Genomic DNA, 17,906 nt, shown 5'->3' with positions numbered 1-17,906 from the left:
ATTGTCCTGACCAGTTTGTAGTCCAAAATCGATTTTTCCATGGTGTTTATCAGCTTAATGGCTTTATCATAGTCCATGTGGAATCATCGTTGTAGGATCCTGTCATCTTTTTGAAGATTTCAAAGTCACTGTTAGGCATGGTCATGGTTTCCTGCAGACTTTTTTTTTTTTTTTTTTTTTTGCCTCCTCTGTGGTTTGGAGCAATCATAGTCTGAGAAATGTCTGTCTCTAGGAACCATGAACATTCTTCCCTAGAACAGAAAATCTTCACAACAATTTCTCCCCACCATTTTTCTTGCCAAACTTTTCCAAACTGACCTTTGCCGATGCTTTCTTGTAACACGATGGTCCTGGCAATTCTTCTCTGAACCAGCAGCAGTAAACCCTTCGTCCCAGGTAGCAGCATCACCGCAGTCACCAACATGATGAGAAGGAGCTGGCAACGTGAAGCAGTAGCCACTGCTTCCATGGTCCCACCACTGTTTGTGGTTCAGTCCGGGCCAAAGCTTCTCCCAAGCCTCCTAGGCTGGCCTCAAACTCGGGATCCTCCTGCCTCTGTCTCCTTCAGCAAATCCTACCAGCTTGTGCCACCACCACCGGCTGAGTGTAGCTTGGGCCTGAGCTGGGGCTCATAAGGCCACAGGCAAACAGCTTTTTCATGAATTCGTAACACGAACGTTGGGCGCCAGATGTAGCAGGAATCTTAAAAGTTCTTATTAATAAAATCAAACCTGAGGCGAGTTATTGGGGTCCATGCTGGTAGATCAGAGAGACAGAACAAGCCACAGCTATCTCACCTTGCCAGATCCTCAGCTGGTCTTGTCTCCTCAGACTGGAGGCCTCTGAGTCCTCATCCGGAATGAATCTCAGCTGAACTGAACCAGCCAAATGCTTCTAGTTTCTGGTCCTCACGCCTTATATATCTTTCTGCTTTCTACCACCACTCCCTGGGATTAAAGGCTGGCTTTCTGGGATTAAAGGTGTGTGTCACCATGCTTGGCGATATCCAATGTGGCCTTGAACTCACAGAGATCCAGAGGGATTTCTATCTCTGGAATGCTAGGATTAAAGGTGTGAGTGCCACCATTTTCTAGCCTTTGTATCTAGTGGCTGTCTGTTCTCTGACCCCAGATAAATTTATTAGAGTACACAATATTTTGGGGAACACAATACCACCACATATGCATTATGGTAATCTAGCTCATGGAATGGTGCCACCCTCCATTAGGGAACCATTTCTCATCTTGATTATCCTAATCTAGTTAATGCATCACAAGCAAGCTATGATGGTTAACACTGACTGACAACTTTAAAGGACCTATACTCATTTAATGAGCAATGCTACTGACATTATTTTCATGGATTATCTACATTATTTTTTTCTCATGTAATGCCTGTACATATAGTAATTACATAAATAAACACACTCAAAAGTTTAAAAAGGCACCTTTTTGGAAAAAAAAGTAGGTATATATTGTTACAAGTAGATTTCTTCCCTTTTTCACTGTACTTTGGGTAAAGTCACGGAGCACTTGCTATTCCTGACTAAAATCCTATTGAAGTTTTCTTTCTGGACACTCATCATAATTTGTTCTGATTGACTTTTGAAGATCATAATATGGATTCTTAACAATAGACGTCATGTGTATAGTTTGATCTTGTGAGTTTGCCACGTTTCATTTGTGTTCTGTGACAAGCTATGCAGATTAATGTTCCAGCTTTTCAACTTCTACCTAAATCACTGTTGATTGATATTCATGGTATTATCTATTAATTTTATACCTGAATTTTTAAAAATGATGACAACTGTGTAGGGCATTGGTGGTGCATGCCTTTTATCCCAGCACCCAAGAGGCAAATGCAAGCAGATCTCTGGGAGTTTGAGGCCAGCGTGGTCTACAGAGCTAATTCCAGGACAGTCAGGGCTACACAGAGGAATTCTATCTCAGAAAAAAATTGTGATAATTTAAATCTTCTTCAATATCAAGATTTGGTCACATTAATTGGATGGAATGTCTGAGACAATATTTTCTGGGATGGAAATGGGCCTGGCCAGAGTCCATCAACCTCACCAGTATTTAATTAAAGCTTGCTTCAAATTTGACTTTAAATTGTTGTAGTGGTCTTGTTTTTGATCAGTGGGATTGACACTGCTTACACCATGTAGTACAACCAGGCTTAAAATGAATGATCAGTATGTTTCTTTAACATTCCTCAGGGATAATATTTAACTATCTGAGATGTTATTTTGATATCTATTACTCAGGAATGATTCTCTTCCTGATAACACTCTTTCTGGAAAAGTACTTCTCACAGCCATTGTGGGATGACTCATCCCTAACCGGCTTGAGGACCAGAAGGCCCAAACAAGTAAAAAAGGTACTTTCTGAGAGCCAGCCTGGGTCTGCCTGATGGTCTTAGCAACAGCAGCTGAAACATGATCTGGAGATTACCTGGACCAATGAGAGGCAGCCACGTCACACCAGCAGATGCATATTCATCAGATCTCCCCCAACGGTAGGGTGGAGGGTATATAAGGCTTGCCTCTTCCTGAATAAACTGAGTTTGTTGTTTCGACATTCTCCTGGAGTCTGTATGGTTTGACTCTGCTCCTATTTGGCCCCCACCCCCAAAGGGAACAACAGCAAGGCCCTGCTACAAGCCATCATGTGACATCCTGTGTCACAATATAAGGGAAGTGTGGGAGGGAGAGAAAATTATTATGTATCTGTTTTAGGACCAGTCAATTTGAAGAAAGCCCAGATAATTGATTTGCCCTAGTCATGTGAATATGTCCAGATTCAGTCTTGAACTTGTTGAAATGGCAGGAAGCTGGGTGAATGGATTCCTCTTTCTGTTAGTGTGTTTTATCAACTCCATTACTGTGGGAGCCCTTCTCAGGTTCCTCTTGGCTTTACTCAGCAGATCTGCATAGAGAGGATGATTAGGACCATGGGCCTGAGTGCAGGTGTCTGAGATGGTCTGCACTTGGCTGTGCTGGGCAGAGGTTTTTTGCTCCACCCCTTGGTGTCTCTATAAATACCCTGGGGCAGAGACACTCAGGGCTCATAGGTTTCCCGGCCTCTCGAGGCTATCCTTTATTTTCTATCTATCTCCACAATCTAAATCCTTCTAATATTTCCTGCTACTCACAGTGAAATATTAGATATTTAAATATTGAGTGTCTTCAATGCCCATCCTCCTCTCTGAAGTAAATCGGTGCTGCCAGGAGCTGACATGTCTCATTGTCCAGAAATTCTAAATTTTTAAAACATTTTAAATGCCATATTCTGTAGGTGTTTGAAGTGTTTGAAGATTACCTACCTAATTGAACTATATCTATGTATACCTAGAAAACTATAAGTTTGATTATCATAGAAGACTAATTATTAATCTATTTCTTAATTATCCATTAAAATTTAAATGAGCTACATAAACACAATACCTCAAATGAGAATAGAAATATATATACAGTATAAGAAAATTAAGTTTAAACTTGTATCAATAAACTAAAATCTATAGCAATGTAAAACATTTTAAATAAGTTGCTCTTTAAAAGTAGATTCAATAATCTACTCTTTCATCCTATCTTTTCTATATCATACCCCCCCCCTTTTTTTTTCTTTAGAACATCATGATCTTAGGAGCTTGGGAGCAGAGCTTGAGAGCCCAGAGCTGGGAGCTGGGAACAGGGAGCTGAGAGTGCAGCTGAGTGCAACTAGCTGCTGGCCTTTGTGGGCCCCAGTGCTTAAGTGGAGCAGAATGATGCTGTGCCCAGACTGCAGAATAGGCACACTTGGGGAGTTCTGCGCCCCCCCCCCCAAACACACATATGTCATGGTTGGCTGAGGGGCCACTATGGTGGCATTTTATTTGTACTGAAATGTGATTTTATTTGCATGTTAATAAATAAAGTTGCTTGGGGGTTAGAGCTAATAGCAAGCCATAGCAGAGCCAGGCAGTGGTGGCGCATGCCTTTAATCCTAGCACTTGGTAGAGGAGCTAGGTAGATCTCTGTGTGTTCAAGGCCACACTGAGAGAAACAGAAACAGTCAGTGGTGACACACACCTTTAATCCCAGGAAGTAACATGGCAGGACACAGAAAGGTATATAACACATGAGGAAACAGGAACTCACTCTCTTGAGGCTGTGGATTTCATAGAGGTAAGCTAGTTGCTGGCTGTTCTGCTTCTCTGATCACTCAGTTTCCACCCCAGTATCTGGCTCTGGGTTTTTTATTGTAAGACCTTTTAAGATTCATATTCTTCCACTCATCACCATGAAGCTCCTAGTACTCTCTGTGATGATTTTTGTGTCTACCACCCTGGTCTCTTGCTGTAAGTAAAGATTCTTACTTGAATTTAATTTTGTGGTATAGTATATACAGTTCCCTACTCTGTGGGGCTTGAATTATGGGTGCCTACAATATCTGTACTTCCTGTTCTCTTGTTGGTATCTTGCTACATCTCCATTTTTAATTTAAATAATTTCCTTATAATTACAATAAATAATAATAATAACCACTGTTTATTATGTTTATATATGTGGTGACTCAAACATACCAAACACATGTGAACAAATGAGACAACTTACAGGAATTAAACATATGACAAGAATTGATGAATTCAAAATAAAAATGAAAATGCAAGCCTTAGTGGCACCGGTATCATTCTAAAGAAGAGTTGGTATTCCACCTGGGTCTGTTTCTCCTCATTTCAGTTGCCTCTGCAGAAAGCTCAGTTGATAAAAGCACCATTATGGCTGATAAAGTACCCACTAGCCTTTCGAAAGAGACAGAATACACTGAGAAACCCAAATACCCCGATGAAAGCTCTGTGGAATGTGCTAATGGCAATGTGCTAGCATGTGAGTCCTTTATGTGGCTTTTGAAATCCCTAGGTTTCCCATGGCCACAGAGACTTGTATTTTGGGGAGTAAAGGAAAGGTGGAAAATCAAAGAACAGGGGAGGAAAGAGTTGAAGGAAGTTTTAGGACTCTCAGTTCATTCACCTTGCTTTTATTTATTTTTTTAATTTAATTTAATTTTATTTTACAATACCATTCAGTTCTACATAACAGCCACAGATTCCCTTGTTCTCCCCCTTCCTGCCCCCCTCCCCTTCCCACCAGCCCACCCCCCATTCCCACCAGCCCACCCCCCATTCCCACCAGCCCACCCCCATTCCCACCTCCTCCATGGCAAAGCCTCTCCCGAGGACTGAGATCGACCTGGTAGACTTAGTCCAGGCAGGTCCAGTCTCCTCTTCCCAGATTGAGCCAAGCGTCCCTGCATAAGTCCCACTTTGGAAATCAATATGGCACTTTCTTGTTCACCTTGCTTTTAAATATTTGTGCTCTTCCAAATTAAGCTGATATGTAAATGTCAGGAAGCCCAGAGGTTGAAGAACCCAGGCTGTCAGTTTTAGCAGCATTGCTTTTGCAATATTAGGATTATAGAAAATTAATATATAGTAGAGATCTTTTAAAGCACAAAAAATTTCTATGTAGCATGGTAAATGCATGTGGCTTTTCTTTTTCTTTTTTCTCTTTTCTTTGCAGACTGTTCAGGCTTTATCTACAGTTTTGGAGGTCACAAGGATTCTGTTACTTTGTGAAGATAGTTCCCCAAAGAGTGAATCTAAAGACATTTTCTTTCTGGATGCTAGATTACCCTGCAGTCTTCCTTAGAACCATGTGAATGCCAAGGGAAGGATTAACTGAATCATACTTTGCCCGTGAATTTAGGTTTGCCCTTGAGGCAAGCTTCATAGGCCAATCTGCATAGCAACACCTCCCCATTTCTGTTTATGTACCAACATGGTCAGGTAGGCATGCTTCTCTAGCTTTAGATTCCTTGGATGCTGATGCAGCCTATAATTATCAACAAAAGAACAGTATCTTCAATTAGAGTAATAACACCAATCAGGACTTTTGCAGTTTGAACATGAAGGAGTTTAAAGGGAATTAATTGCTAAAGGGTTTCTTGAAATGTATTAGTGAGTCATTGTTTAGAAACAGTAGGTGAGAATATTCTAGCATTAAAATCTTTTGATGACTTCCTCCAGCCTCCACTGCGTTGGATGTATTGGATGAAGTCCCTGTATTGCTTTTGGATATCCAGAATTAAACCTTGCTTTTGCATTCCGGCATGCTTGTCTTTGGTGGTCTCTCTGAGGGTCACGATCTGGGCACAACATTTGGGGGCTCTCCGGGATCCCCAGAGACCCCCCCGCCGGGACCCCTAAGAGCTCCGGAGGTCCTTCTGTACCGATCGGTAAGAGCGCTCCATTTTCTTGTCTTTGCTTTCCTTTTACTTTCATTTTCTTATCCGAAGCCGTCGGTTGAATCTGACAGGCTCACCTTGGCGGATGAGCCTGTAAGGTGACCCTGGAGGAATTGGAAGATGTTCCAACCCCTCATCAGGATGCGGGGGTCCTCACAGGTCCCCCCGTCATAGGACGCCCGAGAGGGGTCCGTCTGTTGGGATGCCCGTGAGGGGTCCATCTGTTTGGACACCTGTGAGGGGTCCGTCTGGGGATCGGGAGACTCTGTTGAATTGTCCCTGTCCCATCCGTAGGTCTTTGGCATTATCGAGGCTCCCTCTCTGAACTCTCGTCTGCCTGGACCATCTGTAGGGCCCTTGTTCTTCCTTTTTGTCTGCCTATCTTGTTCATCACTGTTATTTGTTATACCTTCATAAATGTATAAATGTGTGAGAACTGTGGCCACATGTGTGAGTGTTTTATGCCTGAGCTTGTGTATGCATTGGGACTTGTGGGCCAGATTGCCAGCTGAAGGGATGGAGATCCCTTCGGTGGTTGAACTGGCACAGAGTAACCTAACATTGCTTCCTTGTTCTCTCTGACCAGAGCACAGGCAGCAGGCAGCAGAAAGCTTGCAATGAGTCCAGCAGGCAGCAGCTGCACAGCTGCTACTTCAGGGACCCAGGGCGCCGCTGAGAGGGCTAGGCGGCCCATGAGCATCACGGGACCTAGATGAAGCGGGTTTGGGGCCCCAGCTCGCTCAAAAAGCTGTGGAGTAGAGGCTTGGCTGCATGGGAACTAGGCATGGCTTTGTGCTAGAGTGGGCTGTGAGCACTGTGGGGCCCAGATATGGCTGGCAGGTTCTGGCTGGGCTCCTGTGTGGACATGGGGCAGAGCTGGCGGGAGCCAGCAGGAGCCTCAAGGAGCTCAGTGTGGGGGCTGGTGGAGAACTAACTGCCCCTCCAGGGTCACAGCTGAGGAGTGGCCTACAGGTCTGTGGGCCCAGCCAGGGCATGGAGTCACTTTCAGTCTGCCGTTCTCGTGTACTTGAGGGTCTGAGGTTGACAACAATCTTTTGTCTCCATGGTGCATGCCTTCCCCGTTCTCTTCCATGCTGTTGGGTGAGGCTCCCAAGACCTGCCCTGGGGCTAAAACCTGATCAAGGTCTGACTCCAAGAATGGAATGTCACCAACAGTTTCTTGCTTCGGTACAGTGCTGATGCAAATTGAGTTATTCTTGTTATGGTATATGCATGTATTTCTGTTCTTGTTTAAAATATTGTAACTTTACAATATATTCTAGAGTACCGAGGGAAATCACAAGAAAGACTTTGGTAAGAGTTTCTGTTTTAAAGGAAAAGAAAAAGCGGAATTTGTCTGGAGTAAATGTCTGAGGGATCAAAGGAACAGACTGAGGGTATATGGAAGGTTGTAGAAGGTCAGAGGGGATGTGATGTAAACTGTTTGTTATGGTTTCTTATACCTGCAAATACTGAATTTAAAGTTAATTCTTGTTGGTTTTCATCTTAAGAATGCCTAATGATTCTGCAAACTGCTAATGTGTGTATGTATACAGGTATGTGACTTGAAAATGTAAGCAAGCTTTAACTGTATGTATGTATGTGTGTAACTTGGATCCAACTGTGTGTATGTGTGCAAGTAATTACTGTTTAGAAAAACGATCTTTAAACAGCAACCACGTGGCTCCCTCCATCTTGGCTGGTGACCTCATGGGCAGCCATGTGGCTGGCAGCCATCTTTTACTAAGGTTATAAAGATCTACTCGGGTTAACACCTAATACTCATGTCTTTACCAAGTGTTCAACAGCAAGTTTCTAGAGAATTTAAATAGATGGCAACATATGTTTAATACAGATTGTGGTGATGCCATGTTTTCTCCCCCTTGAAGTAAAAGAAGATACTTTATTGTTGATATTACAGAAGACATTTGAGAGATCTTAATCTCTTAAGAACAGTTTTTATAGTTAAAAACCAATGGCTTAAAAAAAAATGTTTCTCCTTACCCAAGGTACATTCAGGCTTAAGAATGTTGTCTAGCCTCCTTGTATTTGCTAAGTTTGTTGTATTTTCAGGGTTGAGCTTGAAACAAGTAATTAGAAAAAAAAGTTTGTCTATTCAGATATACCTGGACAACCCTCATACTTCAGAGATCTGAAGAATATGGCATTTAAATGTTGATCTAAAAGCTTACTATATCAGACAGGCTTCCATATCCTAGCAGTGACCCAAGGTCTCCAAAGAAGATTACGTACGAGGCACAACGTCTCTGCCTGAAATGACAATGCTGACCACAGGGCAAGATGCAACACCTGCCGCCAGGACCCAGCCCAGACTGTGGACAAGCAGTAGGATACTGGAATTGATTGCACCCTTTTGCGTGATCAAGGTCAGTCTTCCATGTCCCTATTCCATTTTCCTATTAAGAGGAAAAATACTCTGCCTTATGGACCTGATGGCGGAAGAAGATTGATGCTGTTCTGACTGGTGCCTCCAACACTATGGAGACCTGGGTAGGGATTGGTCCCTGTAATTTATAGGATTGGAAGCTCCTTGGTCTGCACTCAGATATAGTTTATCCTTCTCAGATTTCTGATAGTACTGATGGCTGGGCTAGCTCTAACTTTGTCAGCATGGCAGCATCAACCAGATCCTCGTGCAAGGCTATAGCTATCTTGTTAGCTCACTTTTAGGAAAATGTTCTAAGTCAAAAAGGTTCAGATATGAGTCTAAAATGAGATATGTTTCAGATTACTCTCCTGTTCTATGGTTCAGAGCTTAATATTTAGGAGCCCTGATGAGCTGGTAAAGCAATGACTACTTACTATTCAGTCACAAGCTCAACATTTTGGATGTCTACAATATGGATTTCAGTGCAGACTGGTAATACTAATGTATCTAAAACTTTTATGTCATTTTGTAAGTAGGCCTCAAAGGATCAAACAGTCATAAAAACCTAGACTCACTTCACAGAGGTTGAAAGGACCCCAGATTTCCATTTGGATGGCAGTCACCTCCAGGTTTCAGTTGCTGACTCCACTGCTCCAGACGACTGTGAGCTTCAGACTTGCTAAAAGCTGGTGTGGACCAGACCAGCTAACATGATTCTTTCCTGTCCCTATGGGGTCAGGCAGCTACATGCTTCTGACAAATGCCCCCTTGCCCAGTCTTTGACTAGCTTTTCAGCCTTCTGTGGGCCCCTGACAGCGGCGCCCCAATGCCAGCTCGAAGCAGTTCCAGAAGAGAATACATCACCCATGTTCCCTGTTCAGAAAAGGCTGAAATGCTGAGTCAAAATGAAACTCCCTGGCATAGAGACAAGATGGCTAACTATACATGGCCATTATTAGAGAGGGATACTTAGGAGCTAACTGTCCAAAACCCATGATTGGGTTTCATTAGGCACATGAGAAGGGGGAAATGTGAGACCAAAATGAGCCATCTTAGAAATAAGACCAAAATGCTTTTACCCTAAAATTAAGGCCTAAGATTTCTCCTTTTGGGAATAGGCCATTAGTTACTGAAACCAGTCAGTTCAGATTCCAGAAACCAGGAAGTGTAAAAGTACAGAGTCACAAGATAGTCACGAGGTAATGCCTGTCAGACTATGGAATGTCCTCTCCCTGGTTTCCAGGGTAACTGACCACAGAAATGCCCCCACCTGAGGGCAGCCAATGAGAAATGGTGCTGGGCAACCACTCCCTTAGAAGTAATTTCTAGAAGTCCCTAGAAGCGAGCCAATCAGAATTGTATCCGTACTAGCACCCCTAAATGATGTAACCTTGTGACTTTTCCCTTTAAAAACTGAGCTTGCAGACAGGTGGGCACTTCCTCCAGCCTCCACTGCGTTGGATGTATTGGATGAAGTCCCTGCCTAGGCTTGTATTGCTTTTGGATATCCAGAATTAAACCTTGCTTTTGCATTCTGGAAAAAAAAAATCTTTTGATGAAATTTATTTAGGTTCAAATACTATTCTCTGGTGGCCATACAGCTTCCAGATGATTTATGGCTTGTTCCAAGGTATAATCATTTTCATTATACTTCAGTGCTGACATACATGTGTAAGTATGATTATAAGAACAATGGATGGCAGGGCATTATTTAATTGCCCGAACCAATCAACACTATTTTAAAGTTTGTCAAAGATTTATTGAATCAGTAACAATCTTTTCTTGAACTTTTTCAATTTCTAGAACCATTTATGACTAGTTTGTTTTTAAACTGAGATCCTTGCATATTTTGCTTTAATACTAAGATTCCAACTGTGTAAGCTGAAATGGTTTCTATTAAAGTAGGTATTTCAGCTATCAGTAACCCAATGAAGCTTTTAAAATATTTTTATAAAACTGTTAATTTTCCAAATATTGCATTGAATCTCTTTTGTAAAACCATTTTTTCTAATTTTACCGGAACCCAATAAAAGGCAGTTTGTTGAACCACAAAGTACTATAAGTTGTGCTGTTATGTCTTGAGTTAATTATCAGGTACTGTATGTTAGAGGCAGTTGCCTCTGCTGGATTGCAGAGTGGTTGTGCCTGAGAGTGCACCTGCTTTTCTGGCTACATGCCTCAGGAGCTCTCGGCCCTGGTGCAAGGAGTGCAAAGATGGAGGCCGGTGCCTGGGGACTGGGTTGGCAGGTTGCGTGGGTGGGTATAGGCAGCCATTGGCCGCCAGTTAAAGAACTCATGGGAATGCATTACCTTTTATTAATAGGTAAAATCTGTGCAGAATAACTACAAGTCAAGTGAGGAATCTAGTCACTAGCTGTTCCCATTAGGGGCCCAGCTCTCTGCTACTGCCACTGCCACTTCCTCGTTTCCCAAAGAGGATGGGGAATCTAACCAAACCATGCTTTCTCCCATGGCTCACTGCCAACCACTCCACTTTCCAGGAGTGTGCTTCACCCTGCCCCAGCTTTTTATTTGGGGATTCAGGTCATGTACCCTCCAATAAAAATCCGCCCTTTGGGCCAAACTGCTACTTAAAATCAGCTATCGGACCAATGACAGAATTCAATTTACAAGATCCTCTGGAACTGGAGTTACAAAATGTGAGCAACCACGTGAGTGTTGGGAACTGAACCTGGATATTCTGGAAGAGTGGTCAATGGCCATCTCTCCAGCCCTCATTTACATTTTTAGTACATTTTTTTAAATTATTTTTTTTCATTTATTTTACATTCTGACCCCAATTTTCCCTCCCCCGTTTCTTCCCATTCTTTGCCCTGCTTCCCCTCTGCACCCCCCCCACCTCCACATCCACTCTTCCTGTTTCTCTTCAGAAAGGGGCAGGCCTCCCATGGGTGTCAACAAAGCATGGTATATCAAGCTCCTCCCCCCTTACTTTTGACATTAATCCCCACTCCTGTTTAGATTACTTGCTTCCTTCCACTGTGACATAGCAAACTATTATCTTACCATTCCAAGAAGACAGGAAAATGTCATTTCAGCAAGTTTTCTTCTAAAGTAATTCAAATGTTACACACACACACCAAATGCTTGCATTCCAGTGTGGAAATCAGCTCTGTTCTCAACCTGCTTCCCCAGCTCACCTGTCCAGTCTTCTAGGTAGAGGCAGAACAAGACTGTCTTAGGGTTATTATTACTGTGCTGAAACACCACAACCAACTCTATTCTTACAACAACATTTAATCAGGGGCTTGCTTACAGCTTCAGAAAACATCATCATCATCATGATGGGGAGCATGGTGGCAGGCAGGCGGGCAGATGCTAGAGAAACACCTGAGAGCTACATCCTAATCCACAGGCAGTTTTCGAAACCACAAAACCCACTCCAGTGATACACCTACAACCAATTCTGCCTAAATCACACAGAAATCTAAGATATGCACATATATGAATCAATAACCTTACTGACCAGTTACATCTTCTTGTGTGTGATCATTTTCATCTAAAAAGTACAAGTCAGAGGATTTTCACAGGTGACTAAACCTAAATACTTGTATTTAATTTTAATTTCAATATTAAAATATTTTCCATCACTATATAAAGTTCTAGAATTCAAAAATTGCATTAAACTAGCCAAGAAAAGTTAAAAGTATAAGGACTTTACATTACGATGAATTTTTTTCCCCACACCAATGATAGAATTCTAAATGAAATGAAAAGTCACAGGTCAATTTAACCTTCATAATCTAGAGAAAGGTGGCATTATACTCAAATCACAGGTAATTCAGAAGTGGGAGAGGTTAATTGGCTTTCCTAATTCCACAAGGGTGGAGCAAGAAAAAGAACCATGAAGTGAGACCAGCGTCCCATACAGGTAGTGTCCCCCTACCCCGACACAGGGCACCTCCCTCACATATAGCTCAGTAGGCTGTCTCTGCTCATAACCTGCAAATCAGTGCAAGCTCATGTTTTGGACTCACTTGTTATTCTTGTTCCCATCACTTCATGAAAACACATCACTTTGATGTAAGAAATTTAAAAATTAATTTTGCATAAAATTTATGTTGTTATATGCTTTCTATTCAGTGTAAAAATAAGTAAAAATCAAGTACAGTGACCCCCCCCTACCCCAAAGGCTTTAAATTCTCTGTTCATTGATAATGAAAATGAGAGGTCAGGATAGCATTGTGTCCAGGATTGTAATTTAGTAATTCAAAATTCAAATCTTGTTCTAACTTTAAACTTTGTAGAAAAGTTGAGGCATCCTTTTGGAGAAAAAAATATAAAAAAACAAAAACAAAAACAAAAAAACTCCAGGCTTTATAAAATCAAAATACACTAGAAAAATAGGTTTTAGGGAATTGGTCTACAAGGAATTAAGCTACAATTCACTTCCAGGACTGCTTAAAATCTAAAATTGTGTTTCTGTAATTAATAAACTGTTTTAATAAAAGAAAAATATTGCATGAAATATTAGTTGTAGCTTCTGATTTTTTATAGATAATTATTCATGTGGCAAACTTCTGAAAAATAAATATTAAAGGTAGCAATTATGCAATCATGTTTTTAATTACTTTATTTTAGAAAAACAAAGGTTTGCAATTGATGCTATAAGGCAGAGTATCACAATTCAACAAGTTAGTAGTAATACAGACTTTCAAAAACCTTTATAGCTTAGTCCAAACTATGAAACTATTCAGAAACATTCAGAAAATATATATATATTTGTAAAGATAAAATGGCAAACTCAGTCCCTCCACTTAAATCTTAACATGTCACACTGGTTTAACAGTTTCTGCATAAGAATAGCTGAGTGATTTTTTTTTCCCCCTGTCCATTTCATCAGGAAACACTGATGAAAATATTATTTTAAAATCAAGAGCTACCAAGTCAAAATATCAGAAACATCACGGGCAATAAAATTGACTACACAGAAACAACAGACACAGTTGCTTCAGCTCTTCAAGAGTCCTTTCCATAACCTTTACTCATTTGGCATTTCTAAACCATGTTCCAGGAGTCCTTAGAGTGAGGAAGAAAACAAAACATGTATATCTAATAAATCTCAAACACACTTCACACAATAGAAGGTATGAAAATATCTATGTACACGATGAAGAAGGCTTTCAGAAAGAGATGCTGAGGATGCTGGACTAAGCATGAACAATCTCTGGAGTACTCTGAAATGTTGTTTCAGCACCAAAGAGCTACATTTTTGGATTTCAGAAATCAGAACTTTACACATGAAAGAAAGGGTGGAATTCCAATTTCCTGAAAGGATTCTGTTGTTGGTATTTAACCATGGGACTTACCATTGAATTAGAGGATCAATATTTTCCTAGATTATGAAGAGAGCTGCCCTGATTCTAAAGTATGTTCTCCTGATAGCAAACAGAACGATAACATATCAAAAAGCACATGAATGAATAAACTTTAAATTTTGTTATGTGAACAACATGACAATGCAAATAAAAATCTCAAGAAGCAAAAAGTAGTTTAATACAAAAAGAAATAAAACTATTCACTTACAAACTACTTACACATTTTGTTTTTCCCAATGAACACATTTTAAAAGTACAAATTGAATGAGAATCAGCATATAGTTGTTTCACAACAGAAAACCAAAGCACTCATTCATAAAGGAAAGTATTGCCCCTCCCCCCAAAACAAAAAATACCTCTGCGCTTCTGTTTCCTGATGCAAAGCTGTGCTTTATTTTTTTTTCCTACTGAGAACTTATTTACAAGTTTTGATTGATAAGAAAAAATACACATAACATTTGATAGTGATGAACAATATTAAAATATATTAGTGGTACTTCCTATTTCCTCAGATCTCTCTTCTTACCATACAGTATCATAAATGAGGCATCTATATGCACTTCAGGTCTTTCCTCCTGCAAAAAGACTTGACCATTGGGACAACTATCATGAACCTTCCCAAAGAGTCTTCTTTATTCTTTGGAGGAGTTTACTTGTCACAGCAACTATTAACAGTGCTTATCTCCAGTTTCCATTTGAAAATATTCTTTTATTTTCTGAAATTCCCTGTGACTGTATGTTTATATCATTATCAATAAAGTTAACAATGGGTGATTAAATATTAAAAATGGATTTTTTTAAATATGAAAAGCACACCTAGACACAAACTATGACTAACAATTCCCTGACTCTACAGATACACAAGTTTTAGTTCAGAAACCAGAAGCTCCCCTGGTAACCAAAGCAGAAGCTTAAGTAACATCAGTGTTAGAACTGAAACTATGTTGACGAATGCTTAGTAGATCCTTTCAATAAACCCTAAACTACTCAAACAGTAGCCATCTAAATGTTACTTAATAAAAATTCTGAAATTAGCTAAAATGAAGGCCTCAAGATTAACAAATTAATGTGTCGTAAACATGTTATGTTCATGACATCTGAGTTTAACATGCTAATTATATAACTGACATGTCATGGTCTCCCACAATAGAGGTGTGGCAGTAAATTTTAAATTATTAGTTTATATATCATAAAAAACATGATGTATATTACTTCTGAAAACATTCTTAATTAATAGAAATTTTAGAAGTAATGTCAAGCTATAAAATAAAAATAAAACAAAACAAAATAATAGGCTGCTTTGGCTAAAAGGGAGGTGTACTAATAGGGCCTCTCTTTCCTACAGTGATGGACAGTGTGCCCTGCTGAGCAGCATAAGGCAGGGACTGAAGCCATCACTCCCCAAATACCCTGGTCATTTTGTAAAGGCCAATTATCTTCCCCCACTTCATGGGACCATAAGCCAATATCATAATAATGCAACTGAGTATAAGTAAAAAAGTAACATTTCTCCTTTAAAAACAACTAGTAAAATAAAATCACTATGCTATATAAAAACCACATGATTTTTAAACTCAGAATCTGAAATTTGATACATGGAAAAATTTACTAGTTATTCTTAAAACATCTAAATTTTAAAGACTTAATTTGTTCATATAAATTTTATCCAAAATATAGGAGAATTGATATAGTAGGTGAAAGTACTATTTCTCTCTGCAAAACCACACATCTTCCACCCCAATGGTCAAGATAATACTTTGTCCAAGTTTTTAACTTTGTCATAGAACATGCACATAGAGGAGTGTGCACAAAATGGGCATCTGCAAGGTAAACTGACACAATGATCTGGCTTGGTTTTGTACACACTCTTCATCTCTCTGTTCTAAATATCTTCCCACTTATGGAAGGATTACTTTAATTCATGCAGTTGTTATTAGCAAAATACAAATAACATGTTCTCTTCTGTAAATAGATCATGATTAAATCTCTAAATTCAATAAATATTCTTTAATAACCTGAAATCCTATCAAATATTTTTTTATCTGTGAAGTCTCAGTCTTTCTTCTTTTCTAACACATCCTTGGGCTCTTGCACAGTAGGCGCTAGAGATCCTCCACAGATGGACTCCTGCTCTTTGCTCTCCTCTGTCTGCTCCTGGTTTTCCATCTCACTTCTGGACACTTCATACCGCTCTTCTATGTAGCCTCCATCTGTGTCAGCTGTGTAGATTCCATAGCACATGATGCTGATGACACCAAGTGGCAGGCCGAAGAGAAAGCAGCCCATAAGTGGAGAGCTCTTGAATATAGACTGGGGAGAGAAGTCAGTTGCACTTGAACAGAATTCTAACATAAAAAGCATGATGTAAATATAATGCCACAATAGATTTCCACTCACTACTACTGAACTTAGCTTCAATGAATAAATGTCAATACCTGAGCAATACCTACCATGTTAAAGATTCTAAGATTAAAAACTCTATGCTCATACATGCACATGTGAGTGTGCTTGTGTGTAGAACTGGCTACGGGAACAGGAAAAGAAACCAAAAGAACCAAATAGAAAACCCTTCTTTTTCTCAAATTACCTATGATCTCTTAGATGATTACTGTCTATGTCTGAACTCTAGGAAGTTGCTTTCCAATAAAGAGTTTATATATATATATATATATATATATATATATACACACATATATATATATATATATATATATATATATATATATATATATATGCTCTTATAGTGTTGTTGTTTTTTAAAAAAGATTTTATTTAATTTGTGTGTGTGTGTGTGTGTGTGTGTGTGTGTGTGGTGCCTGGAGGCCAGAGGTATCAGATCCTCTGTAGCTGGAGTTACTCTGTGAGCTGGGAACTGAATTTGGGTCCTCTGTAAAAGGCACCAGCTCTTAACTGTAGAGCCATCTATTTATAGTCCTATATGTATTTTAATATATGATTCATCTGGTTGCTAGTAAAGCCACATTAACTTACTAGTTTCTTTTATGTTATGTGGTATTTCCTCAGCTCTCAGAAAAAAAAATTTACTGAATCAAGTTTACCACTAAGACATATTTCATGGATTGGGTCTATTACTCGTAAGAAGAGTTCAGAGAACAAAAAGATCATTTTTGGATTGATTCACAGAATAAGGGGTGGAAATTTAAAAATGAGTGAGAAAGAGGCAGAGGTAACATGTGACCACTAGCAGTGATCCCTAGAAAGCCTCAGCAATATATAAAAGCCAGTAAGGAAAATACTTCAGATGGATGGGGTCTTCTGATATAAATCGACAGAAAAAGAAAGTGCTCAGAACTGATGGCTGTTGTGACATTGTGCAGTAATATAAAGAACGGATTGAAGACTGGTGAGAGGGACCGTGGACCTGGATGAAAATGAGGGCAGCTGGCAGACAAAATAAAAAGGAGCCAAATGTGACTGAAAAAACAGAAGGATGCTAGGTATGGGATAATTCTGATGACTCAATTTTACTCCTTACCAATAAAGAAGGCTAGCTACATTTTCATGGTGGCTTAGGCCTCAACAAATGAAAAATGACATAGAGCAGTTAGCAAGACAGCTGGGATGAACAAATAAATGAAGGAAGACATTGTTAGAGAATTACTGTTACCTTTTAATTCTACAATTTAGTCTGCCATTTAAAGAAATAAAGTACAAAAGAAAGGAAGACAAGTGGAAAGAAAGAGAGAGGTGACTGAGAACACCCAAATTTTTTAGTTATCAAGGACACTAAATTAACTGTCAAAACTTACCACAATTGTAGATTTGGCATCAAATACTATTCTTTTCAGTCTCTGCAAAATGCTATCACCTCCTTGGGCCTTCAATTTAATAAGAATAAAATATGTTATGCACATACCAGTACTCCATTTTATG

General features: G+C 39.8%; 1 protein-coding gene across 2 annotated transcripts in view; it reads right to left on the bottom strand.

Moving 5' to 3' along the window:
* Positions 1-13,241: 13,241 nt before the first annotated feature.
* Tmx3 (thioredoxin related transmembrane protein 3) overlaps positions 13,242-17,906 on the bottom strand; it is a 38,626-nt gene continuing 33,961 nt past the window's right edge. For both annotated transcript variants that reach the window (XM_028861095.2, XM_037197243.1), the window contains 2 exons: positions 17,783-17,851; positions 13,242-16,322 (listed from right to left, as the gene is read on the bottom strand). In XM_028861095.2, the coding sequence (XP_028716928.1) occupies positions 16,065-16,322; positions 17,783-17,851 (327 nt within the window). In that variant the 3' untranslated portion in view covers positions 13,242-16,064. The remainder of the gene's footprint in view (positions 16,323-17,782; positions 17,852-17,906) is intronic.

Source organism: Peromyscus leucopus, chromosome 19 (assembly GCF_004664715.2).
Source record: "Peromyscus leucopus breed LL Stock chromosome 19, UCI_PerLeu_2.1, whole genome shotgun sequence".
Taxonomy (NCBI): Eukaryota; Metazoa; Chordata; class Mammalia; order Rodentia; family Cricetidae; genus Peromyscus; species Peromyscus leucopus.
The sequence above is the reverse complement of the archived record's forward strand: the minus strand, read 5'-3'. Positions and strand labels throughout refer to the sequence as shown.